Source organism: Pararge aegeria, chromosome 18 (genome assembly GCF_905163445.1).
Source record: "Pararge aegeria chromosome 18, ilParAegt1.1, whole genome shotgun sequence".
NCBI lineage: Eukaryota > Metazoa > Arthropoda > Insecta > Lepidoptera > Nymphalidae > Pararge > Pararge aegeria.
In genome coordinates, this window is record NC_053197.1 from 17,389,991 (window position 1) to 17,415,416 (window position 25,426).

General features: G+C 43.8%; 1 protein-coding gene across 1 annotated transcript; it reads left to right on the plus strand.

The window, feature by feature from the left end:
* Nucleotides 1–1,385: 1,385 nt before the first annotated feature.
* Nucleotides 1,386–24,869, plus strand: LOC120631478 (rho GTPase-activating protein 4-like). The gene is made up of 10 exons (XM_039901087.1): nt 1,386–1,959; nt 17,879–18,432; nt 18,910–19,038; nt 20,241–20,741; nt 20,801–21,014; nt 21,272–21,504; nt 21,586–21,771; nt 22,357–22,570; nt 23,023–23,182; nt 24,017–24,869. Exons 1-10 carry the CDS (start codon nt 1,836–1,838, stop codon nt 24,054–24,056), a joined length of 2,355 nt encoding a protein of 784 aa, XP_039757021.1. The 5' UTR covers nt 1,386–1,835; the 3' UTR covers nt 24,057–24,869.
* Nucleotides 24,870–25,426: the final 557 nt, after the last annotated feature.

Below are 25,426 nucleotides of genomic sequence, written 5' to 3' on the forward strand. Positions count from 1 at the left end.
TTATTTCTTGTTCGTACGTCATATTTAATATTCCATATTTTAATAAGTCGATACTTATTATACAACAATTTTTATCATCTGCAAACAATAACACAAGAATGGCTTGTTGCTACGTCTTATGTATGTTAAAAGGGAAAAGAACATAAATAGTATGCTGCTACGTTGGGGCACACCTTTTTTCAGTTCATATGTACTGTTATTTATACGCCCATTTTTGTAGCATCAGGATATGACTATCCAGTCATAAGCGTTACCTCTGATATTTATCTTTCTTATTAGTACAGTAAGATATTGTAATAAACTTGAGTTGGAAATATTGACCTCTAATAGTACATCAGTGGTTGGAAAGGCGATATTTCTTTTATTTCTCGGTAAGTTGGCACAATATGAGATCCCCAGTTCACTAACTTACTACTATTGCTTGTCGGGTGTGATCTTTCATCTCCATTCAGTTGAGTTTACAACTGTGGCTGTAAAATTATGCGTATTCGGTTTTGTATGTAGGTACACTTTCAGTTGGCAACTCGTTGAAAAAGCTATTGAATCGAGCAGTGGGTTCTCAAGGTCAAAAACTAAGATGTTATTATAGAGGGTAGAGGTAAGGAGAGTCATCTGTGTATATGAAAAGTGTCGTCAAAATGTATTAAATTAGGAGGGCGCCACATTTGCATCAGGGTAACTCTTAAAAGAAGCGCCAAATATAAATATTGTTAGAGTAGGCTTGAAAAATAAACAAGGTAAACAAGGAAGTAAGGTTATATTTACCACAATATTTTGTACAACGTAAGTTGTTGAAATTCTCAATAATTAACTACTTTAGTCGATAATGACATTAAATTTTTTAACTCGGCATACTTCAATTCATCTACGATTGCTACATTCATACCATACCCTGTGCATCCACCAGCGCCATTGTGGAGGATTTTTGAACTGTTATTTAGCGCAACAACTGGACACTTTTTCAAATTTTCTCCCATATAAGATGACTCTCCTTACCTCTACCCTCCATAGATGTTATTTCACAATAAACTATGGAGGGTATAGTGTATATAATCCTCCACAATGGCGCTAGTGGATGCACATATACACAGATGAGTCTCCTTACCTCTACCCTCCATACAATAAACCTACTAAAATATCAATAACCAAATAGAATCACTACAGGTCAATAAATCCTTTTTTTTTTTTTTTTTCAGAAATCCCTTTCATTTATAGCCTCTCAAACTATTAGGGTCTCAGCAGAGGTTGAGAAGTAGCGTCGCATGGCTAGTAGCGTAGATTTGTGATTTAAAATTTACTGAAAATTTACAGAAAATAACACTTTTCCTAGAAACTCTAGGAACAATGATAATTTATTAACATTTTTTCAAATGTCATTTTTGACAATCTAATTCAATCGGCGACCAGAGACAAAGCTCGAAAGTCGAAGCGCAGGCTAAGCTTTGTTTGTGCTTGCTATTGGTGGTGAATGTTGGTGCTTTTTTGTATACCTAACATTTTATTCGTAATTTGAATAGAACTCGTTTTGTGAGATATTTGTTGTGATTTCCGAGTGAATTTTATTAACGTAAAGCCCTTTTAACTTGTAAAAGCCGTGAACGTTAATATTGCGTTTTTTTGTTAAATATTTTTGTGTCATTTATTTAAAAGGGATCTATGATTGGATCGTTATTTTTGGTCGAACCGGACGCATTTAAAATTTCAAATAATGTTAGGGAGTGGTGCTTCTTCAGACTGAATTGACATACTCCTGGGTATGGAAGAGTGATCGGGGTGTGCGAGCTAATGAGCAGATAAGTGTCGTGCAAGGAGCAGCGCTGGAGGCGTCAGGGGCCATGGCGGGTTCGGGCGCCACCACGCCGACGCTGGGCGAGGCGCCCGCGCTGGACGAACGCGACCTGGAGCCGAGGACGCCGATGAAGCGCCTCGGCTCCACGAGGAAGCTGGCTGCGTTCAACAGTAAGTCAAATGATATTAATCAACAACCCAAATACAGTTTTGTAAATTTCACCTCATAGTCTCGCGCGGCACAGTGAGAAATCGCTGATTAGAGAAGTGTTCCTTTGTGTTCTTTTAAGATTTAACTAAAACTATGTACAATAGATTTTACAGATTCTCCATTTATTATATTTTCTTTATGAACTAAAATTCTGACCACTAATCCCCGGAATAAAAATATCAGTTAAATGTGGAAAACTCTCTATGCACTAGACCTATAAGACAGTTTTTATATTGAAGGGTTAAAACATTTATCTATGTGATTCATGCAAACTGAGTGAAATATCAATTGATAGTAATTCATTTTTACGGGTGATTTGAGGAAATATGTAAATGAGCTTTGTAAGTTTGCTTCGTATCACAAGAAGGTGAGTAGAAGAAGACTCATCTTGCCAATAGATTGGGATGGACAAGCTTTCAGATCATAACAGAGATATTCAAACTGAGAGAAGTTCATATTAGATCTCACTCAAATCCATTTTCGAATTGGACCAAATATTTATTGTGTATTTGATTGTGGCCAAACATCATCTTAAAAAGCTATATAAATGAGTGGAAATTTTTACTATGTTTATCCCAGTTGAAAGTGAAAGTGCAAGAATGTGGATTACAGGTCAGGAAGTGCTTGCAGGGCTTCTCCTAATAAACCTCTCCTTAAGTAGCATTGTTGGGTAAACAAATGCAACAGGTAGCTTTGAATAACTAGCTTGATATAATACACTTTACCTTTAAGTGTCGGATATGAGCTTTGTACTATTAAAAAATGGTTTATTAGACTAGGATGGTGTGTAGCATAGTTAAGAGCATGCCAGCCAGCCATTTAGTCATTTTTACATGTAAACCAATAATATTGTAGTGCTGCTATGTCGATTTTTTTTTTTGTGCTACTGAATACATGCTATTCTTGTATACTTATACAAAAAATTAGGAATCATAGACATAGGTCCATAGGATATATGAATAAACACGAACAAACTTCAATAAGTTACATTAAACTTGCTCCTGAAAGCCTATACTTGAATGAATATCATCAACAAAAATAACATCAACCCACCTATATACCTACATAAGGGTTAAAATATGTTAAGGAACTAGTAAAAAATTGCTAGATCAATTATTGGAATGTGATAGATTGCTATTATTTCCTTTATTGTATCTAACTAAATCATTGGGTGGGCTGCAGATACAACCCATGGTGCATATTTGGCTAGCCTTGTAGATGCAAGAAAAGTGCATCAATCTGCATCAGCATACCCATCTGGGATGTGCAGCTGCAGACCATAGGTGGAATGACATTTTCTTCCTTAGGAAGCCACATGGGATGGGATCAGAAAATATTAGAGCTCCCAAGCTGTAACAGGGAATGCATAATGCAGTCAGATCACTATTAGGCTAGAAGCTTTTAAGAGTTTAGCATAACAAATAGATTGATAATGGTGACAGAGGTTACATTATCAGAGACAAGTGTTTAGTTCAATGCCCTCTGTGGTGGCACTACACCATGAGTGTTAGATAACACTTGTTTACTACCTCACCACATATCGCTGCATCATGTTCAAGTATCAATTAGTCAAGTTAATATCCTTGTTCCCTTCTCCAACATTGAACACTTTTGTTGTGCATCAAATGAACTTAACACTTAACATTCAACTTCTTTTTTCTGATTCATCCTTATGTTCATCTATATTTAACTAAATTTATGAACAAACTTTTGCCTTGTCCAGGTTTATTATGTTAACATTTTGCGATCCCGGATATTTTGTCGACGTGACGTCCAAATATTGGGGTAAATTAAAAAGGATGGGTTTCCAAGTAGAGCGAGCACACTGCAAAGGTAGCTCACTGAACAACCCAAACATATCGCATACATTACAAGCAAGACGGTGGCCGTTGTGTACGGTCGCGGGCGCAATTTAATATTTCCGTCGTGAAGAGCATTTCATTCAGGCGGCAATGAAAGGCAATGAATAAATGATGTCATGTACCCGCCGCACACGAGCGCGCGTGGCCGCAGGCTGTTGGCAAGTAAGCAGCGGCTGTACTCATTTGCCGAAAACTTTATTACAATACAAGCTATCAACAGACGAAATATCAATAGACGATTTATCTGTGGCAATCAGAATAAGAAAAACTTTTTCAGTTAGCGGAATCGCACCATCTCATCAAACATTAGAACTTAAAATCACAATCTTCTGAGGTTTTCAACTCATTTTTATAAAGCCGGTATTAATTTCTTGTGAACAACAGCAATATAACGGTCATCATCTGTTAACTTGCTAACCTTTTCCGACCCGTTGTCTCTAATGGGTATACAACTGCTGCTGCCAAATTGCATTTTGTATGAATAAGGCAGGTTTGCACCTTACTGGAAACGTTACTGAACTGGTCATCAGGTCGGTTCTGTTTGGCAACTGTCAGAATAGTCACTAAATACTGTTCCCATTACGGGTACTCTTAACTGGCCGGGCCAACTCTAAAGCATCTGACTGCCGATTCGCGGCAGTGGGCCGCACGAGGTAACGGGCGGCAGGGTGCGGCGCGGCGGTTCGGGCGATCCTGTGATGGGGCCGCGAAGTAGTGATTGTTTACTCGCTTGTCGGTTTGGCGTAATGCCATTTGACCATTAGCTAATTGTTCTGTCGTTCCGAATCCACGTCCCCGATACTGCGGTAACTATTTCTAAACTGTCTTAATAACAATGCGCTTCTATTTATTTTAACAGACTTTTTAAAAATCGCTGAGGTTTTTAATGTAATGAGTTTTTATTTCAACTATGTTTACCGACGTCTCCTCCGATTAGGGAGTGTTTTTCCATTCGACAGGTGATGCTCTCTCCCTGAGTGGGACTTGTCACTTTAAATTTCGATTACTTTAGTCTATTGTACCCGATCAATATCATATTTTGTAGGTACGCACTCCAGGCCTGCGGGGCTTTTGCCAACAATGCTTTTCCCCTTGCCCGCTATTCGATCAACTGGAACTCAATAAACGTCCATTGGCCCTACGACCTAAATGCCCCCTCCCTAATACCACCAAAATCTACACCTACATCATACGCGCGGGCAATGGGCACCCTGCATCGTGCCAGTTAGATGATCTATGAATGTAATATATCAAAGTCATCGGTCTACTCTTATTAATACTCAAGGTTTCCTTTCAAACCACAAGAACACAACAAGAAATATGTCCCATTTGCATAATCGTTTCAAATAATTATCTATTGAGTCAAAGGAGTCCTTGGATTTGATAAGTCTCTCTAGTGGAGTTCACTTAACAAATTATTAGCGATCAGTCAGTTTTAGTTTGGGACGGATAAAGAGTAGTTGAAGTTCAATATGTGCAATCCGGGAGACCTTTCTAGTGCATTCCTTCTGTCATGCTGCACAGAACACGTCGTGTCAGTGCTATCCTAGTTTGGGGGCCTCCTTGAGACACCACAGGTGAAGCATAATGAGCGTTGAATGTGAGCTAACTTTAGCTAGTCTCATGCTAATCTCGGCTTCAGTCAAGGTCAGAACGGATGCTAAACTGAGTGTGAAATCTGTGTAAAAGGAGCTAATAGGCCCTCGTTAGTTAGTTCACTGCGTTCATTAGATCACTCGTGCGCGTTCAATTTATCGTGGCATTCCTTGCGCAATAGACGTGGCCCTACCCGCCGAGACACTTCCGCAATCCTAGCAATTTGCCCGCACCGTGCACCGTCTGGCTGTGTCATGACATTAAGTCCGCCTATAAGGTAATTGAGTGCTCGTCTTGCCGCTGCAAGCATTCTCGGTTCGCCTTATCGCAACAACTGACAACGAGCGCAGAGCTCTCCGGTCGCCACTAGCGCGGGACCGGCTGGGCTCTCTGTGGCATTGCGTGTTTGTTTCAGAAGAGCGCAACGGGAGGCAGATGCGCTCTGTCCGCTCGTTAGCGCAATATGACTGTTAGACAGGCGATAGAGCACGCCAATATTTAATTTGTAGGAGCATTGAAAATATTAGATGAAAATGGTACAATAAACAAATTCATCCCAGCGCAGTCGTGAAAGTAGACTGATTGGTCGGGTGCCTAAGGGTAACTGTCAAACATTTTCAGTTCGATGATAATAACAATATCGAGCTCTAGAGTTAAATACCGGTCACCCGATTGGTCAGATCAGGGGTTATTTATTTGTGTCTAGTTTAAAGTCATTGCGTTCGTTCTTTTTGCAACCTCACGTGCGCATGTACCTACATGCGCACGTGAGGTTGCAAAAACCATTGCACCGAGTAGGTACTCGGAACCTACTCTGGTTTCCCGGCTCGCGGGGCCCGAGTGTGCGCTGAGCAAGCGCGCGCGGGCGGGGCGCGGCGGCTATATTTAGCGGCGCCGTCCTGCAGATCTGCGCGCCGTCTCCACGCGGCGCTCTCAGGGTGAATCGAATGAACCTCGGCTGGACGCGGTGACTGCGCGTAGCGGCGTTTAGGTTCCTAATTACTTCCTACGATCACATTTGTACATTTTGGAGAAACCGTTTGCAGCGGAAAAGCTAGCGGAAATCATATTATATTCCATGGTAGTCCACGAACGCTAGGCATTCACGCTCGTACGGTCGACGAACACGACAGCATTGAAACAATGCACGGTTCGCTTATAAGTAGCTATAATAATGCTTACGCCTAAGTGATAGTACCATTATAATGACATTAATATTATTCACATAAGTGTCGTGCACTCGGCAGCGGCGACGCGGCGGGAATACGCAACGTCCGCCGCAGGAGTGGCCGGCCTGCGCGCAGCCCGCACTGGTTTGATTATGTTTGCGATGAGTCACCGGCGCTGTTATTAGCCTCCGCCGCGGCTACACGGGGACAGGACTCAAGGATGCGTTGTGGTCTCGTATATTTCTAGCCCACTTGAAAAAATTCAGTGGTTTTAAAGTAGTTTAATATGGAGAAGCTGCTCAATCGATACGATGTCATTGAAATATAGTTTTATAACCCGACCTCAACACAAACAGAGCAAGTGGAGTAGGAGAAGACTAGCCAATTCAAAGTTTTCACAAATGGAACGTTAACAAAAATATAAACGGAAGTGCTCACACCCGTGTGATACTAGTTAGAGCTTTTATGAATAGTTAACGTTACTAACTTTAAATATATTAACACCAACTTTAAACAGCAAAAAGTTTTACTTTGTACACCTATTTCAAGTCTGACAATCGATCGTCCGGTTACTTTCGGAACCCCTCGGCCCTGGGCTCTGGGGACCGCCGCCGCACCCTCGTGCCTCGTAGCCGCGCTGGTTCTGAGTGCTCGGCTGATTGAAATGACTGCGGTGGCGCGTCAACCACAGGACGGACTGCTGCACATGCCTGCTTCAAGTGTGCCTTCGTGATTACGTACATCAGCGTACCTAAGCAAGTGCGCCGGGTCACCGTAGTTAATACGCCGCCTACCACAACCGCGATCATCGCAGCCGGGTTGTCACTGTTGCTAAAATTAATTTATTCAAGTACGCCGTCAGCAATTATGAAACATGAGGTCTGGCTGTTTACCGAGAAGAAGGGGACAGGAAACGCAGCAGTCGCTCTTTCTAGAACCAAATATCCACAACGCAAATCATTAATCAATGTCATTTGACTAATGATGCCTACGCTTGAAGTTACAGATACATTGGAAAAGCCGATGAATTTTAGGTTGGACGTCCTCAGCATCGTCCGGGTGGCATTAAACAGCGAGCCGCACTGACTGCCGGAGCGCACGCGCGGCGGCTGACTCACTTCATAAAGTGTGCTTCAGTACGCGGGAGAAGTCCACAAGGCACATAGTATAGCCGAATAGTCAGCTGGGCTGCGTAGCATCAGAGGGAAACATGTGTATATTCAATAAATTTAAATATACTAGAACAACACGCCACATCGCCATCTAGCCTCAAAGAAAGCGTAGCTTGTGTTATGGGTGCTAAGATAACTGATGAATATTTTAATGAATAATATGCATAAATACTTATAATATACACAGGCACTGAAAAAATTCATGTTCATTACGCAAACATTTCCCAGTTGTGGCTGTAGTTTCACAGCATTTGTTTCGGAAAGCATGGTCGCTGCCCACTGCGCCAACCCTTTAAAAACATATATGTGTAGCACGCTCGCATGCTAACCACTAGTTATGTAAATATATATACGATACATAAACGAAACGAAATGACAAAGCTGCCGTAACATCGCTCGTGGCCCAACACGCCGGTGTGTTTGCTAATACGGCGCACGGGCCAAAGGGCCGAGGCGACAGTCTCGCCAGGGGTCGACGAAATTTACTGCTTTTCTTGTAAACACATTTAATACTCGGATCCCGTTTGCAGCGGGCCGATAGTCTTTGTCTTAGAATATGGCGTCGGTAGTGACGTGGAAATAAATGATTCAGCACGCGCGGCATTTGCCCTGGCAATTTTTGTCCGATTGATCTCTGAGCTCAGCATCCAGCTGGACAGCGGAACGCGGCATATATGTACGGGGCGTATAGAGGGAAAAAAGGTAAAATGGTTTTGCCAAATCAAAATCAGGTGTCATTTAACCCTTATATACATTATAAATGCGAAAGTGTATTTTGTTTGTTACCAATCAAATTGATTTTTGGCATAGAGCTAGTTGAAAAAACGGAGAGTAACATAGGCTACTTTGTATCCCAGGAAAACAAACGGTTCCCACGGGATTTGTAAGAAACCGTAATAACGCGGGCGGGGTACGCGGGACCAACAGCTATTTTTTTATTATTTGACAGTCGACAAACTTCGAGGTATACATTTGTAGAGTTTTGACTAAAATTACTGTCGTGAATGGAACACTTATCATAACTATACTTTGATGTAATTTAATCTGCTGAAAACATTTCTACAGAACTGTCACCGCATCGGTGGTTCTTCTGATGCTGCACATGTCCATAGGACCCGCCTGCTAAATTGACTAACTAGAGTTTTGATTCAAAAGTGAAATCTCGTGGATGATAAATTCAACCACAATGTTAGTGCCGACAGAGCTAGACCATTTTGCTTGTGTGGTGCGTGAGTTGTTATTATTCCGTGTGCGCCGACATCCGCGTCGACGCGCTCCTACTCACTGGTTTATGTTAGGCCGCCAGAAATCCACTCCGAACTCTGAAGTCCTCAGTTTCAGTCATTCCCTCGGCAGTGACGCAGCTTTTGTGAGTATTGGCGCTAGCCGTGCAACCGATCGCCACCGTGCTGAAGGAGCCATCCAATGGGATGCGAGCCGCTGCTAAATGTGTTGGCGCCGCACGCCATCCGGCCGGCGGCGCGCCGCGTCGCACGCTAATGAGCACCGCGACCGCAGTCACCGCGTCGTCGGTATCGCGCAGACCACTATTTTTTACAAATTTCTTTCAAAAAAAGAAGAGGATATCAAATCAGATGCTTTTTTAGTGTATGTTCGGACGTCACAGCTAGATTTTATTTTTTTAATTCGAAAAAGGTTTATTCCTAAATGGTCCCATTTAAATTTGATATGGATCTGATGAAGAATTTCGGAGGCTAGACGTCGGAATAATGATAGTAATTGATCTACTGACATCGAATATATATGCATTGTCTCGACTCTCAAAAAGGTTATGCCGGCCTGTAACTTTTGAAACTTCTGAAATAAATGTTATATTAACTAATAAGTGGCGTGAATGTATTCAATACAACGGGGTACACCCACTTGTTCCATCAAAGTTAGTAGTAATTACAACTTTGTCGCGACTGGTAGCTAATACTAGGACGTATATTCAAGCTTGATTTTAAATGTAAACTTTTAAAATGTATTTTTCTTTTGTTGAAAAAAATCCCATCTTGTTCGAAGTTTGCATAATGTGGAGTCCCCACTCACTATGGCGCCTTTGCAAACTTTCCGTATCCGTCGACAGTTGAAATCGTTGATATTCTCCGACACCAGAAAACCACGCCACTGTAGTCGAGACAATCGAAATAATCTTAAGATCTTAAAATCGCGTTCTCAGTGCGGCCGCGCGTCTAAATATACCGGCTATTGATGAACCCACTTGCGAGTTACACCGCTTACCGACTCAACACTACACATTACACCCAATGCGAAATGAAGGCAAGGCCGTACATACTAAGCTGTCCGCGACTTCGCCTACGGTTACTCTTACTTCCCCACTCCCTTACTCCTTAAAGAGAGCCCAAACCAACTCACTTTTGTAATTATAATATTATGTATTAGAATACGAGTACAGCATGGCACTGAAGGTAAAACCACATGTATTAATAAGTTTGCTATAAACATCATATAAATTGCGATGTTACCCCCTGCAGGGCGAGCATAGGCGGGAGACTAACATTTTATGTTACATCCACAGACGCGGTATGATTACCGTGTCCACCTGCTAAAGCGCATGTAACAGGAGAAGTTTACCCCCGTCTATTATTAGACATGTAACCTTATTTGGATATTATTTCCACTAGTGCGCCAATGCTCAGAGAGTTGATAAAGCTGTGAAAGATAATTGTCTCCTGCCCACACTAGTCGTGCTGATAAGAGTTTCGTCCACACCTTGTAATTTGTTATAATAGTTCTATCATAAAAATGAACGCTGAGCACGGATCTGTATTGTGCTATCGGAATTGGTTCCGGACGCGTGTAGGATCAATGTAATCACGAACAGTAAATTATTGTATTAAATGAAGAGCTCGATTTTGAACCCCCGACGCAATAACGAAGGGGTGTTATAATTTGGACATGCGTGTTCGCGTGTGCGTGCGTGCAACATATCTTATATAAAAAAAGTCGCTTCCCGCCGATATGCTTAGATATTTAAAACTAGGCAACGGTTTTTTTATGCGGCTTTTTTGATGTTTTGATGGTTTAAGTACATACACTGGCAGGGTTTGCAGATGATATAAAATGAATAAAATTTGCAGTACGACTTATAAAAGCCTACCCTTAAGTATATATAACTCATTTTTGAGTTTTGGGGATTTTCTTCATTTTATATAATCTGCATACCCTGTGCATACCCCTTTATGCACGTGTTAGGAAATAGGGAATAACAGCACTTTATCTATGACAAACCCGATGATTATATTAAATATATATCAACAAATCATAGTTTGTATACTCATTGATAGTGTATTGAAAATAGAATAATGGCCCTTGTAGACTGTCAAAGAAAAGTATAGGATCTATGGCGGGAGACGCGAGTTTGACAAGATCAATTGGCGGGAAAGAAAAGTGAGGACCGATTTAAATTAATAAATTGAGAAAAGGAGATAAGTAAAGTATTGTGGATAGAACGTTACAAATTGGGAATAGATGATTTATAATGGAAACGATATACTTAACGAAATATTGTTGTGGCGGAACAAGAGTCGTATATACTGGTGATGGAGTTGAGATAAGTTGTTAAAAGTTAATGGTACTATGGTTGTACCTGATGTTGCATCAGATAAGTATATCTCATCCTTTGGGTTATTTAGGTATCATATATATGGAGCCCTAGCATTATTTACACATACAGTTTATGTAGCAAAGGTTGCTCTATACAAACAACTTGTTCCAAAAGTCCTGCTGTTATAAGTGATCATAGTAGTCATGTTTGACCTGTCTTATATGTCTTGTATCAAAGGGCCTAGCGTTATAACATATGACAACGTTGTAATTGTGTTTATAAGTCTTTTTGTAATTGATTGAATAAATAAGCAAAGGTAGAGTTTCTTGCCAGTGGTCTTCTCTGCCGAAGACAGCATTCCGAACTGGCAGTAGAGTTATTTAAAGGTAACAAGTAATATGAATTAAAGAGAAGCTTAATATACAATATAAGAGTCGGTCCAGTTGTTTTCCTTGGGGAGACAGTGTTATAGAGTACAGACGCACAACACTGCTCTAATGCAGGCTTGTGGGCTTTAATTATATCTTTTATAAAATAATACCTTAATAGTAATGAATAATAGTCATGAGAATAAATTATTACTGCTAAGAAACTAGGAATTTAGCTTCAATAATACTGTTAATTAATGAAAGATCTAAGTGCCATCCTGAACACTGTTAGTATTGAAGTTAATATCTGAATATCTGGTCATATATTTTTTTAGCACACGTCACTGATTGCACTCGTTCGAATTATACATTATACCTTACAGATTCTCGCTTTTCGCGTAGTAAAGCATATTAAGCTTAATTTTTATAATATATAATGGAATTCCGCAAATACGCCTGCTGCTATCCGGTTAATAAAATGCCTCTGGAATTTAAAAATTATTCATTTTAATATTAAATTTTTGAGCACGTTTGAGAGAAAATTCTCAAATTGTAAAAACTGTGAGCATTTTTCAATGGAAATCGGGCCTTCTTTACGTAATAAAATTTTTTTCATCTGGTAACTGCGATGTCCTTTCAACTAACTCTATGCTCCAGTAGATAATTTTTTGAATATTAACAAATAAACGAACTTTCGCATTTATCACATTAGTAGCGATTACTGTTTACGTTCGGAGTATAGGTTAGAGACTTATACCACGAGACCAAAGGCGCGCGGCGTGAGGTCGAGCTGCGCGGCCGAAGCGGCCGTGACCTCGCGCAACTGATCATCCGGGGACGGTGCAGGAGGCGCGCTAATACTTTAGGCGGGGTCAACGGCCGGCGCTAGTCGGGAAACATTACACTACCAAGGTCAAATACTCGCTACGGATGTTAAGGAAATTTAAAATGATCGAATAAAAGTATTGTAAGAAATAAATATTGTTCCAGACTAGTAATTTTTGCAGAATGAATTCCTCCCAAACTGCCCGTAGGGAGCAGGTAAGTGTCTTAACAAAGGGAGCGTGCGAGTGCAGCCTGCGCAGATGTGGGAAGGGTCTAGTTTTTTCCGAGGGATCGAAGTGAATTATTATTCTTTTCTGAGTGAATATGTCTGCTGCTGTACCCTCTGTACACTTTGCATCAGTCCCAACTAAGGCTGATGTTTACATCGTCGTCCCATTTGGTTTCTTTTTATCGGTAATGCTCTTCCCACACCGCTCCGGTAGGTCATTGAAATGATCGCGTCAACGCCGACTTAATCAGCGCGGATGATTGCCTCGTACTCCGTGACACCATATATCAATTATTGACTAGTGTTGAGCAAATGCAAGTTTATGACGACACTGCTAGTCTTGGTCTTCCGATATTCTCCATCATAGTTTTCGCGAAAGTCCCATGATTGACTTGACTGCGCGCCGCGAAATACTAGCACGTTCAGTCTTGATTTCATTTTACTACGTATAGGCGGTCTCGGTCAAGTTTTGGTGTTGGGCTGCAAGACACGCAGTTTTTAGGCGGCACTATAGTTAATGACGTAGTTTTAAACACTTGACTAATTATGACGCGCTGTGATAAACGGGCGTGGAGAACTTATTTTTTTTAAATCAATTATAATGAAATAGGTACATGACACATAATAAATGTCTGGTTGTCGCAGGTTATTGCAAATGAAGCGTGACTTAATCGTACATAGTAGTTCAAAACTCGCGCTTGCTTACTATTAAGCATCATGTTGCATCATCATCATCATGCTGAGCGACGAGCAAGTCTTTACTAATGCATGGTCGTTGTCAAGCGCAGTTGGCGGTACACGCCGCGCCGCGCATTGTCCTGCACTTCTGTGGTGCTGAACCTTGTTGTCCCATAATAAATCAAAACGTTTAGAGCGTCAGAAGCAACGAGTTCACAAGACCAGATTTTCTTAAATGGCATAAAAATAGGATCTAGATAACCACTCGATCCTATTATCAACATAATGTCTCCATCACCTCATCATCCAATACATCATAGCATATTCAACTTCATCTCCCTACTTCAGGCATTCATATTTCTGCTAAACGGCAAAGTGGATTCACTATGTATCACTGCTTCCTCTTACTGGAAGAAATCTTTATGGTACCATTATCTCTTATTGAAATAATGGTCCGAGCCCCAAAACACGCAGCGACTCGGTGGTCTCATACCCGATCTCGGACTCGAAACAAGTTCGATTGTGAGGCCCGTATCCACATAAAACAACAGATTAGAATCATATTATGTTTACCACGTTATAGAATCATCAGTGGCGTGCACTTCGTACGTTCACAAAAGCACTGTCTACCTTAAAATTTATGTATAACTCGTATAGGAGGAGGATTTTTGGCGTTTTGACACTCTTCCCTGTATATGCACACCCTGGTAGGAAGCCCAGTGCACGCTACTGGCAATCATATAAGGTTTACCACGTTAAAGCATCATATCAGATTTAGCACGTTATTGCATCACGTCACAGCATCACAGTATGATGCAGTGCTGTAACTTAACAATTAGAGTATAACACTCCGTTCACAACACTGCGTCAAGAGAAAAACGATTTATTCCTAAAACTTAATTTCCATATTCCACTTCTTTAAAAGTTCAAGTTATCAGTAGTACTTATTTATCTCTCAAACGTTTGCCTCCACAACGCCTTTACACATCATCCGCACTACATTTCATATGGACACAATACTAGCACTCCGGTCCGATCGCATCGGCTCTTATAGTAGTCGAGACGGGCCTAATGCATATATGAAAAATTCAACTAATAAAACGCCTCTAAACTTAATTATTGTGCCAGGTTTGATCGGATTTGGTTACGAAATAAAATTATGAGGTCCTATTATCTCTCGATATTACGTTCTTTTAGAATATTTTTTATTTAGCCAGTAGGGTGGATCGTTACCGTGTGAAACCGTTTTCTCTATAAGTCTTGCGTTTTCGTAGCACACACGGTGCTCTGGCGGCTTATAAGTTATAACCACCGAAGGAAAGAAAATACATTGGAGTGTTGCACAAATCTATTCGGTTATTTTTTGATGGTTCTGTGGGTTTTTAATTTGAGGGTAAGACAGCGCCCGCACCCGCTGCGATTACACTTGATTGCGCCACCGCCGCCTGCGGGGTCTGCGGGGTGTTGTGGGCCCCACCAGTGCCCAGCGCCATCCGCGGCACCGCACTGCAGACGGCTGGTTTACTATCGTTGCGCTAATCGCCGTAATCGAATGATACTAATGGCAAATAAATCGTTGTTTAAAGCGACTAAAGTATCCAATCTGTTTTATCCGTTGGGTATTCGGACACGGATCCTGGCACTCGTGCGAGGCTCTGCGCAGCCGAGTCCTCGGCGCTAAGCTCGCCCCATCAATTATTATAATGAGAGCGATATCGCCCCCGAGTAGTGGCACCGCCGCCGCCCCGCGCCCCGCGCCCCGCCGCCGCCGCCCCGCGCCCCGCGCCCCGCCGCCTGCGCCCCGCGCCCCGCGGCCCAGCATCTGCTCCCGATCCCGACCCGTTTGCGGGCATGCACCACCCACCTATATAGCATTTTAATTGAATGCGTTACGCGAACAAAGACGCTCCATCGCAGCCCCCTATTGTATGTCTGCCGGCTTAGTTGTTTTCTGACTTATCGCAGCTTGGGTAGGTAGATATCTTATATCTTTACATAAACATAACGTTTTCTACATAAGCTTGGTATCAAATCATGGACTCCTTTTGGGTTTATAAACGCTTCATAAAGATGGGTGGGTGTAAATTAAGCTCTGAATGTAGGTATAATTTAAATATGCCTACCTAACTTACTATTATTTATTTATTTTATTTTTATTTATTTATTAGGTTCACCAACAGATTATACACTGAAACAAGCTTAGGAACTACAAAATTGAGAAACATAAAGTTGTAGTGTAAACCCAATTACTGGCAAACCGGCATGCGTATCTGAAAAAACAAACACACAAGTGCGGGTTCGCAAGTTTACAATAATATTATTGTTGTAACGAAGGAAACACTGTAAGATGAAGTTAAAAACAGGAAACAAAAACATAACTTAAATTAAAACAAAACAGAATTGTACGAGGCAATTATCTACTAGCTGTACTAATTATATTGTTGCAGAATTGTTTTGTATTGCTGAAGAGAACATGAGTGGATGTTTGCACGAGTAGCTTTATTGGTTTATCTTATAGTTAAAACACCTAAGTAGAAGTAAAAAGAAACAAAATTCACGTTTTTAAGTGTTTACATCACGTCACAAAAGACTATTTCGTATTGGACTTTTCTGGAATGAATATATAAAATATAGAATAGGGACTGCCATGTCCTATCTTCCTATCCAATAATATGAAAATGCGGCAAACACAGGTCGGAACTCGCAGTGCTTCGTAATAAAATGAACTATTGTGGAGGTGTTTCCGAGCCACAGTTCACCGCGCAGTTCTTAACTAGCATGAAATTAGGAAACAGAATCGCAATTTTTCCACGGCATAAAATAAAAGAAGTTTGCACTAATTTTATTGTTTAAATTCCACTTTACTTTCTCGGCTGTACCCGCCTTAATTAATGATCGTAACTCACTTCGCATCTTTTCCTCCCTTGCGTCTCGTAATATTATTATTCTATTATTTTCTAAACTATGGGAGCACATAGCATGCTGTTAAGGGCATTTTATTTATTTATTCAGCCGTAGTCCGCAGTCCGCATTCATTCCGGCAGCCTTTATGGTACGCTCTTCAATATTATAGAAAATGAATTTAATTAAATATTCGATTTCAATCAAAAAAAAAATTTTAGCGATTGGGCAACTTCCGGAATATGAAAAAGTAGGGATAAGTAAACATTCGATTGTGTTGATCAAAAGACCTTGTTTCTTTTCTTAAACTAGCCCACTGTGGTATCAAAAAAGTTGCACTTAATTTGGTTGCCTCTTATCTTAGTGAAAGAACCCAAGAGTATGCATAAAAGACATAAAGTTACAGGGGTTCGTCTAGGTCAATGGGTTTCCTAAAGGTTTCGATTTCGGATCCCTTTCTATCTTTGGTGTATATAAATGATGTACCAAACCATGTCAGTGAATCTTGTGACATTGTACTGTTGCATATGATACATTTGTAATATTTAAAACTGATAGAGGTAGAGATAACTGACGATGTCAGCCGTGCTATGTCGCATGTGTCACACTGGTTTACTGTCAATAATTTACTATTAATGTAAAAAAATAAGTGTGTGGAATTTATTTTACCAAATGAAAATACCAAGAAAGTTAATAAAAATATAATAATAAATGGAGAGTCACTAAAAATGGAAGATTCCACAGTTTTCTGGGTATGACCTGTAAACTTCAGTGTGGTAACCATATAGATACACTAGCAGGTAAACTTAGCTCGGCTGCCTGCGCAAAAATTTGACAGACTACTGACGTAGAAACAGCAAGACTGGTTTATTGTTTTGATACGTGTTGTCTTACGGGATCTTATCGTACGGGGCGAAGCTGCGGATATTAAAACTATATTCTTGCAGAAAAAAAGCTGTACGGTCAATAAAACTTAAATCACGTGAAAAATTTAAAGAAATAGGTTTGTGTTAAAACACATTTAATAAATCGTGGTTATTATATGATTAATGAATTTCTTAACTAACTTTATTTCAAAGTGCTGTTTAAGTCTTTATGAAAAGTATCAGAGTCTCGAGTAGATTAGATAGCCTTAAAAAGGTCATCGGCAAGCGGCGTACAATTGTAAGATTTAATATGATAACACACATCGTTGAGAATAGTAAACAAAAAATAGAACTAAAGTAAGGCTCTTATTTTTAACCGCAAACCAATTGTTGTCGCTGTCCGCACGACAAATAAGACAAGAGCCAAGTTCCCTGAATACCAGGATCATATCATTTGGATATTTAAATTAAACGATCCGGTGTCCCTTATCAATACTGTCAACTATTTTATCAGTGTATTCAGTCAAACTCCATATATTTCGAGGATTGAGAGACAAGGGAGACTTAACTAGGGATTATACATATAATGTCTCGCGGTGCACACGCCGCCGGTCACGGTACAGTGTCGCATGCCTCGCGCAGGCATCCGCTCGCAGCTGGCGGAGCAGGCGCGCGTGCTGGAGGCGCGCGCGGAGGCGGCGGCGGGCGCGGCGGCCGAGCTGCACGACTACTGCCGGCGCCGCGCCGAGCTGGAGGCGGACTACGCGCGCGCGCTGGACAAGCTGGCGCGCGCGCGCGAGCACAAGGGCGCGGCCGGCGCGGCGGGCGCGGGCGCCGCGGGCGGGGCGGGCGCGTGCCTGGCGGCGGCGCTGGCGCAGGCGCGCGCGCTGGCCCGCTCGCACGCGGCGCTGGGCGCGCTGTACGCCGGGCCGCTGGGCGCGCGGCTGGCGCGCGCGGCCGACGACGTGCTGCGCCTGCAGCGCCGCGCGCGCGACGTGCTGCAGGAGCGGCACGACGAGCTGGGCGCGGCGCTGGGCGACGCGGCGCAGCTCGCCAAGGCGCAGGCGGCGGGCGCGGCCGACTGGCGCGCCGCCGCGCTCAAGCTGCGCAGCGCGCACGCCGCGCGACAGGCGCTGCTGGCCGCCGAGCCGCCGCGCCCCAAGAAGCTCAAGGCGCTGGACAAGGAGCTGGAGAAGGTGCGCCGGAGGGTCACTTATGTTATCCATGAGTTTGCTTTTTCATCCATACTATCCTATCGATTGCCCTATGTCAGAATCATTTTAATCATCTAACACTTAAACTAACATGTCTCTCGCGCGAACTCTAATTCTTCCGAGCCTTAATTTCGATTCGAGGTTATCCTGTCACGAAAAATAGTAGATTGCGCTACTACGCTACGAGGCTACGAGGGCCCAAAACAATCTTCGACTTAAATAATAAATAACCGTCTCCTCTTCGATTGCGAGGAAAGTTCCAGATCGAATATTGAAGTTATCGAAAATATAGGGGATTTTGCTAGTCTAGGTATTTTGTGCAGTTCCAAGTTTTTTCCCTCTTACCACTCCGCGATGGATTTGCACTTAAAAAATATAACTCGTGGACTCCGTCATAAACGCATAACTGTTAGACATTGGCAACCTACGCGAGGCGTCGCTACAGCGCACTGCTTGCAGCGGCGGCTGCGGCACAGCGAGGCGCGCGCGCGGGCGCTGCGGGCGCGCGCCGACTACGTGCTGAGCCTGGAGGCGGCCAACGCCACGCTGCAGCGCTACTACCTGGACGACGTGGCCGACATCATGCTGGTGAGTGGTCCCCGCGGCACCTGTCCCATGGTGTGCAGCTCGTAGCAGAAAATGTTTCTCAATTTGGTAGTTCCTAAGCTTGTTTCAGTGTATAATCTAAAAAAATCTAATCAAATCAAATCGTTTATTTGCAGATTGGTATTACATTGTTGGTAGGTACACAAAATATAGGGACAAACAATCCGCCTTAAATGGCATGCAAAAAATATATATAATCGTACACTAATTCCTACTTACTATAATAATACTATCCTAAGTCAATCCACATTATTAAAATAAGAATAAACTTTAAGACTGATATTGATACAAATTTACAAATATCTAATCAATTCATGTCAAATTATAATCACTGTAAATGTCAAACCTAAAATATTGTGTGTTAAATATTCTTGGATGGTATAATAACATTTCCTAATAAGTAATTTTTTTATCTTATCTTTAAAATCTACGAGATTTATGTTACTGTTGGCTAGTGACGCTGGCAATTTGTTGTATATTTTAGGCGCCCTAATGAAAATACTATTCCCAAATAACGCTGTGGAATGTGGCTTTATTTTTCCTGCGTTCGCTATCACTATATGTAAACAAGTGATTGTTCTTTTTGATAAATACCAGAACTTCATAAATATACAAACAAGGACAGGTTAGTATTTTCAGTTTCTCAAAATACGGTTTACACGTATGTTTGGGACGCAAGTGACATATAGCTCTTAGACACTTCTTTTGACATATAAATATTCGCTCTCTATCAGACGAATTACCCCAAAATATTATTCCATATCTTAAACTTGCTGTGACATACGCATTGTATGCAGTTATAACCGCTGTCTGATTAACCACTTTCGACAGCATATATAATGCAAACGAAAATGTGTTTAATTTTAAACACAAATTCTCAATATGATTCTTCCAATTAAGGCTATCGTCAATTTGCAAGCCTAAAAATTTTGTGTTTGTTGTTACCTCAATTTTTTTACCTAAATACATTATTAATGTCTAGTGCCATACTATTACCTTTATTCATGAATGGCATAATTTTTGTTATATCAAGATTAATAATTGAATTGTTAAATGTCAGCCAAATAATAATATTACAAATATCACAATCTGTTGGTGAATCTAATAAATAAATAAAAATAAAATTAACTGACTAAGCGCACCAACTGCACCACCATAAAAATAAAGAAACGTTTGACTGACAGTGCACCGAGGTGGGCTTCGAGGCGGTGGTGGGGCGCGCCGTGCGCACTGCGGGCGCGGCCGAGAACGCGTGCGCCGACGAGAGCCGCGCCGCCGCCGCCGCGCTGCTGGCCGCCGCCGACGCGATGGATGCGGCCGCCGACCGGCAGCGCCTCGTGGCCGCGCACCCCGCCGCCTTCGCGCTGCCGCGCCCGCTGCCCTACGCCGGCGAGCCGCCGCCCGAGCAGGACCGCGCCATGGCCGCGCTGCTGGCCGGCGCCGCGCCCGCCGACGACGACGCGACCGACGCGCTCCGCCGCGACCTGCGCGTGCGCCTGGCCACGCTGGACGCCAGCGCGCGCGCGCTGCGCGCCGAGTGCCGCGAGGCCGCCAAGACGCTGGACGCCGCCGAGGCCGAGCTGGTGCGCCAGATGGAGGGGCCCGCCTCCGCCTGGGCGCCCGGCGCGCCCGCGCCGCCCGACGACGACGCGCCGCGCCGCGACCAGGAGGACTACTACCTGGCGGTGAGTGAGCCTTCGCGCCCTCGCGCCGCGGGCCGCCTCAGCAGCGCCGGCCGTTGCAGAAGTTCCGGTGCTACGTGTCGTGCGCCGGCCGCCTGGCGCGCCTGGAGAGCAAGGCGCAGGCGGCGCGCGAGCGGCTGCTGGGCGGCGCGCCCGCGCCCGCGCGCTCGCCCTCGCCGCCGCGCCGCGCCGCGCGCCGCGGCCTGTTCGCCGCGCCGCTGGGCGACGCGCTGCCCGCCGTGCTGACGTCGTGCGTGCGCGTCATCGCCAGCTACGGTACGGGAGCCGCGTGCCCACCTAACACTTTTTTTGGTCAAACCTGTGAAATACCTTTCATAATTTCTAACCGGGGACGGTCGAGGTCAAAGTTCAGACGGCTTCGTCACCGAGACTGCAATAATACCTTCGGGACTACTAAATTCAATCATTGTTTTTATGTTTACAACACAACTGCACACTGCTAACTGTCAGAGTTAGGAATAAATTGTTAAAAAATCGTACGAGAGTGCGCCGCTGACCGGCCCGTGTCGCAGGGCTGCAGCACCAGGGCCTGTTCCGCGTGTCGGGCTCGCAGGTGGAGATGGCGGCGCTGCGCGCGGCCTTCGAGCGCGGCGCCGACCCGCTGGCCGGCGTGCGCGACGCCAGCGACATCAACTCCGTGTGCGGCCTGCTCAAGCTGTTCCTGCGCGAGCTGCGCCCGCCGCTGCTGCCGCCGCAGCTGCAGGAGCGCCTGCTGCGCGTGGCCGCGCTGCCCGACGACGCCGCGGTGCGTGCCCCCCGCCCCGCCCCGCCCCGCCCCGCCCCCGGCCCCGCCCCCGCCCCGCCCGCTCACCCGCGCCTGTTGCAGTTCGCGCGGCGCCTGCGCGACACGCTGGGCGCGCTGCCGCGGCCGCCGCTGCTGGTGCTGCGCTACCTGTTCGCGTTCCTGGCGCACGTGGCGGAGCACGCGCACCACACCATGATGGACGCCTGGAACCTCGCCATCTGCCTCGGGCCCACGCTGCTGGCCGCCTGGGGCGAGGGCGGCGCGCAGGTGCGCCCGCCGAACCTACTTGTCGCCCTTGTCTCCTCCCCTACGTGCGCTCGACCTAGTTAGATATTCCCCGACGACGGTCGTACGACTCTTTCGATGTTATATTTTCCCCTTCGCTATCTGCACTCACTATTGCTAGTTGCGGATATAAAAATTTCTTATTCGGATATTCTTTCCGTCAAATTCCCACTGAGCCTGACAATCCTTTGAGAGTTGCGAGCCACGATTTGAGATAACGCTGTACCGACTTATTAATTTTGTTGAAAGTTGCATATATTGACGAATACCTGCTTCCCAGAACTCCGAAAGCTCTCTGCCGCTTAAAGACTGCGGGTGGAATAAGGTAAAAATAATTACCTTCATTAACAAAATTTTAGCTTTTGCGACTTCAACAAAATTTTACCCATCGTCACTCGAGAGACTCTCGTACGCTCCACGTCTCGTTTGAATCTTCAGAATGCAGTAAGATAACGTAAATAACATTCCAAAAACACTATACCAAAAGTTTCACATTCCGAGATGCAACCATTAGACATAGTCTAGGGCAGTCAACAGACCTTAATGCCACTGAGCGCGCGCCCGCAGGTGGCCGCGCAGAACCTCGTCAACGAGCTGGTGAAGCGCACCATCCAGCACCACCTCGAGGTGTTCCCGCAGCACCTGGCGCCGCACACGCTCTACCGCCGCCCCGCGCCCGCGCCGCCCGAGCCGGCCGACGACGCGCGCGATTTGTCGCTCCTAGACGACGACGACGACGACGACGACGACGACGACGACGATGACGACGACGACGGAGACGGTACGTCCACGGCGCTGATGTGATTTACAAAAACGTCACGTGACACAGTCAGCAACGGAGACGCCGAAGTGAGCCTAAAGAAGAAGAAACAATTTGTTGTGGATCACAAATAATTTGAGTAACTGTGCGGTGTATTTATCACGCAGTTGTGAGCATTGCGAAGATTATGCGCGGAGTCTCGGTGCGATCCCCGGCATTCATTTTCTCTGGTCTGGCTTCGACCGTTGCTAGTTACCACCCAACTGACATAGATGTTCTGCCAAGCGATTCATCGTAACGTTTATGGGCACGGGTTTAATATATTACACTTATACCACTAAAACGTTAGCCCACTACCGATCTACATTCATAGCAGCATTATCGTATAGGATTGCAGCAAAAGGTTAACTTGTAATAAATAAACAAAAAAATGTTGATTTATCTATCATTAAATCGCGTGGGGCCTGTTGCAGAGCGCGCAGTGAGCGACGCCGACGGCGACGTGGAAGCTGACGCTGACATCTACGCCGATAAGGACGCCGATGCCGACGCCGGCGTCGACGCCGACGCCGAAACCGACGCGGCGGGCCCCGCAAGTGCCGCCGCCTGGCGCCGGCCGGCTGCCGCTGACAGGTGAGTGCTGTCACTAGCAACCTGTCTGTCTCGCCCCGTGATACCCTTTTTTCCGGACTCTATAAGAATTATGGGCTACATACAATTATACAATTTACATAGAATAGAAAATGCTCACGTGTGTAAGAATAGTAAAAAAATATATAAATAGAATAAGAATTACATTCACACGAAGAACACCGACATTCATTCGCGTTTATCGATAACGAATAGCCCATTCTGTAACTCTATTTATTAGCGTGCGTAATATACAACGTGTAACTGAATTACGAAATACTGTTGAACGGTGCAAAGGTATATTTCATAAGGAATCACCATTTAAAAATATTAACTTTTTTGTACTTACAAAAAAAAGGCGGATAAACCCTTCTCATTGTGGGAGGAGCCCCGTGCCCTGTAGTGGGCCGGTAATGGGTTGATGTGATGATGATGATGACGTATCATATACGCGAGGCCTTAGATTAAGACGAACCATTGCATCGTGAATGATATCATAACATCGAGTTCCATCAGTTATCATATTTAATTTAAATGTACCGCATTACCACTACAACCGTCATCTTTCTCGATTCAAAAGCTACCCACGTAGTAGTATCGGCAACTAGTGTTGCCAAATATTGTATGTGTGAACGTGATTCCTCGTCGCAGCCATACCCTTCCTGGATTAGTTGTACTCGAATGGAGGTATAATATGATGACTGAGATTCGGTTAAACAATTTAAAGAATAACCTTTTTGCGCTGACTCTCCAAACTAAGAGGAATCAGTTTGATGCATTTCCTCCGATAGATCCCAGAGTTTTTTTTGTATTAACTGCGTTTTTTGCTACATGTAGATATCAGAGTAACGGTCAAGTGGTGAACGGTGAATACTAACTGCTCTCTGCAAAGTTGCGACGACGCGACTGTCGCGCGGCCGCCGGCTGCCGTTTCGACGAGGAGGCACTCTTACTTTTTTACATCACTGACTTTTAAACAATCATTATTGTAGTCAGCGCGAACGCGACGCGACGGAATCTTCGCTTTTTTATATGAGAGAAAAATTATTCTTCTTTTCAATGTAGGTCAAATATGGCACCAATTCTGTTGTGAACAATACATAACTAAATCAATTACTAAATAAATATGTCACGGATTGAAGTTGCGTGTGCCTAAAGATTGAAATATGATAGATGGTTGAATCTCTGCTGCACAACAGAATGGTCGCCAGCGCGTCGCGACTGTCGCGTCGCAGTTGCTGCTTTCTCTGGTTTTCGTGCGACGTTCAGATCTCAATTCAATAAGCCATTAGTAGTCTTTATGTTATGTTGTATCTTAGGCACAAATAAACGCAGAAATTTTTATGATCGCTTTATATATTTATATATATATATATATATAAGAAGTACTTTGAAATTATATTTTTAATGTTTGTTTTTACCGCCTCTTTATGTATATGCTAAAACTTTTGCATGCGGATCCGCATTTACAGATATATTTTGCTCTTCTTGATTCAAAAGTTCTATGGATTTTATTTATTCCTATAATTATTGTGATCTATGAAGTAGTCAGGGGAAACTCGAATGTTCATCAATATTATTTATCTATAATGTGCTATATCGATAAGATTTTAAATAATGCTATAAATCTATTTTGTAAATTTTTGGTGCTTGTTTTAATTTAAAGTTAAATAAAATCACTATGCATTTTTGTTTTGGTTTGATTTTTGCTCGCATGCCGGCTCGTCGGTTCGCGCGGTGGGATGAGGGGGGGGGGGGGGGGGGGGTTGAGGGGTTCGTTTGCTTACGAGGCTTTTGTAGTTTAGATAGTGTTGCTAATATAATATAATTGGCGCTGTTTATTGTAATTCTCGGAGAACTATTACTGTACGGTTTCTAATACACGGTGACGTTTTGTTCGCCTTGCAGAGAGACATGGTTCATTCCCGTGTCCGTTTTCAATCCACTACTAAGTTAGGCCTTGAGTGCAATATCGCCTGGTTATGAAGCGTTGTAACTTAATACGAGTATGGCAGTCATTTTAACCCCAGACCAGAGAAAATGCTAAAGTAGTAAATGTCCAGGACTCGGAGCTCCCTCACGAGCTCGTCTCCGACTCCGACTGCGGCACCACATGATGTTACATGCCGGCGCGGCCGGAGCCCACCAGTGCTCCGGTCAGGGGGTAGTTGACTGTTATCGTCTCCAATTAACCTCAATGCTAATTTAAAGCTAACAGTATGTTTATTTCGTCACTATTTTCAGTAT

What these genes read in the sequence shown, in the direction of transcription:
- LOC120631478 (XM_039901087.1), top strand. Translation starts at nt 1,836, where the DNA reads ATGGCGGGTTCGGGCGCCACCACGCCGACGCTGGGCGAGGCGCCCGCG. An exon ending in TGGACAAGGAGCTGGAGAAG is followed by an intron (nt 18,433 to 18,909) that starts GTGCGCCGGAGG and finishes CACTGCTTGCAG; the next exon opens with CGGCGGCTGCGGCACAGCGA. An exon ending in CGCTGCCCGACGACGCCGCG is followed by an intron (nt 21,505 to 21,585) that starts GTGCGTGCCCCC and finishes CGCCTGTTGCAG; the next exon opens with TTCGCGCGGCGCCTGCGCGA.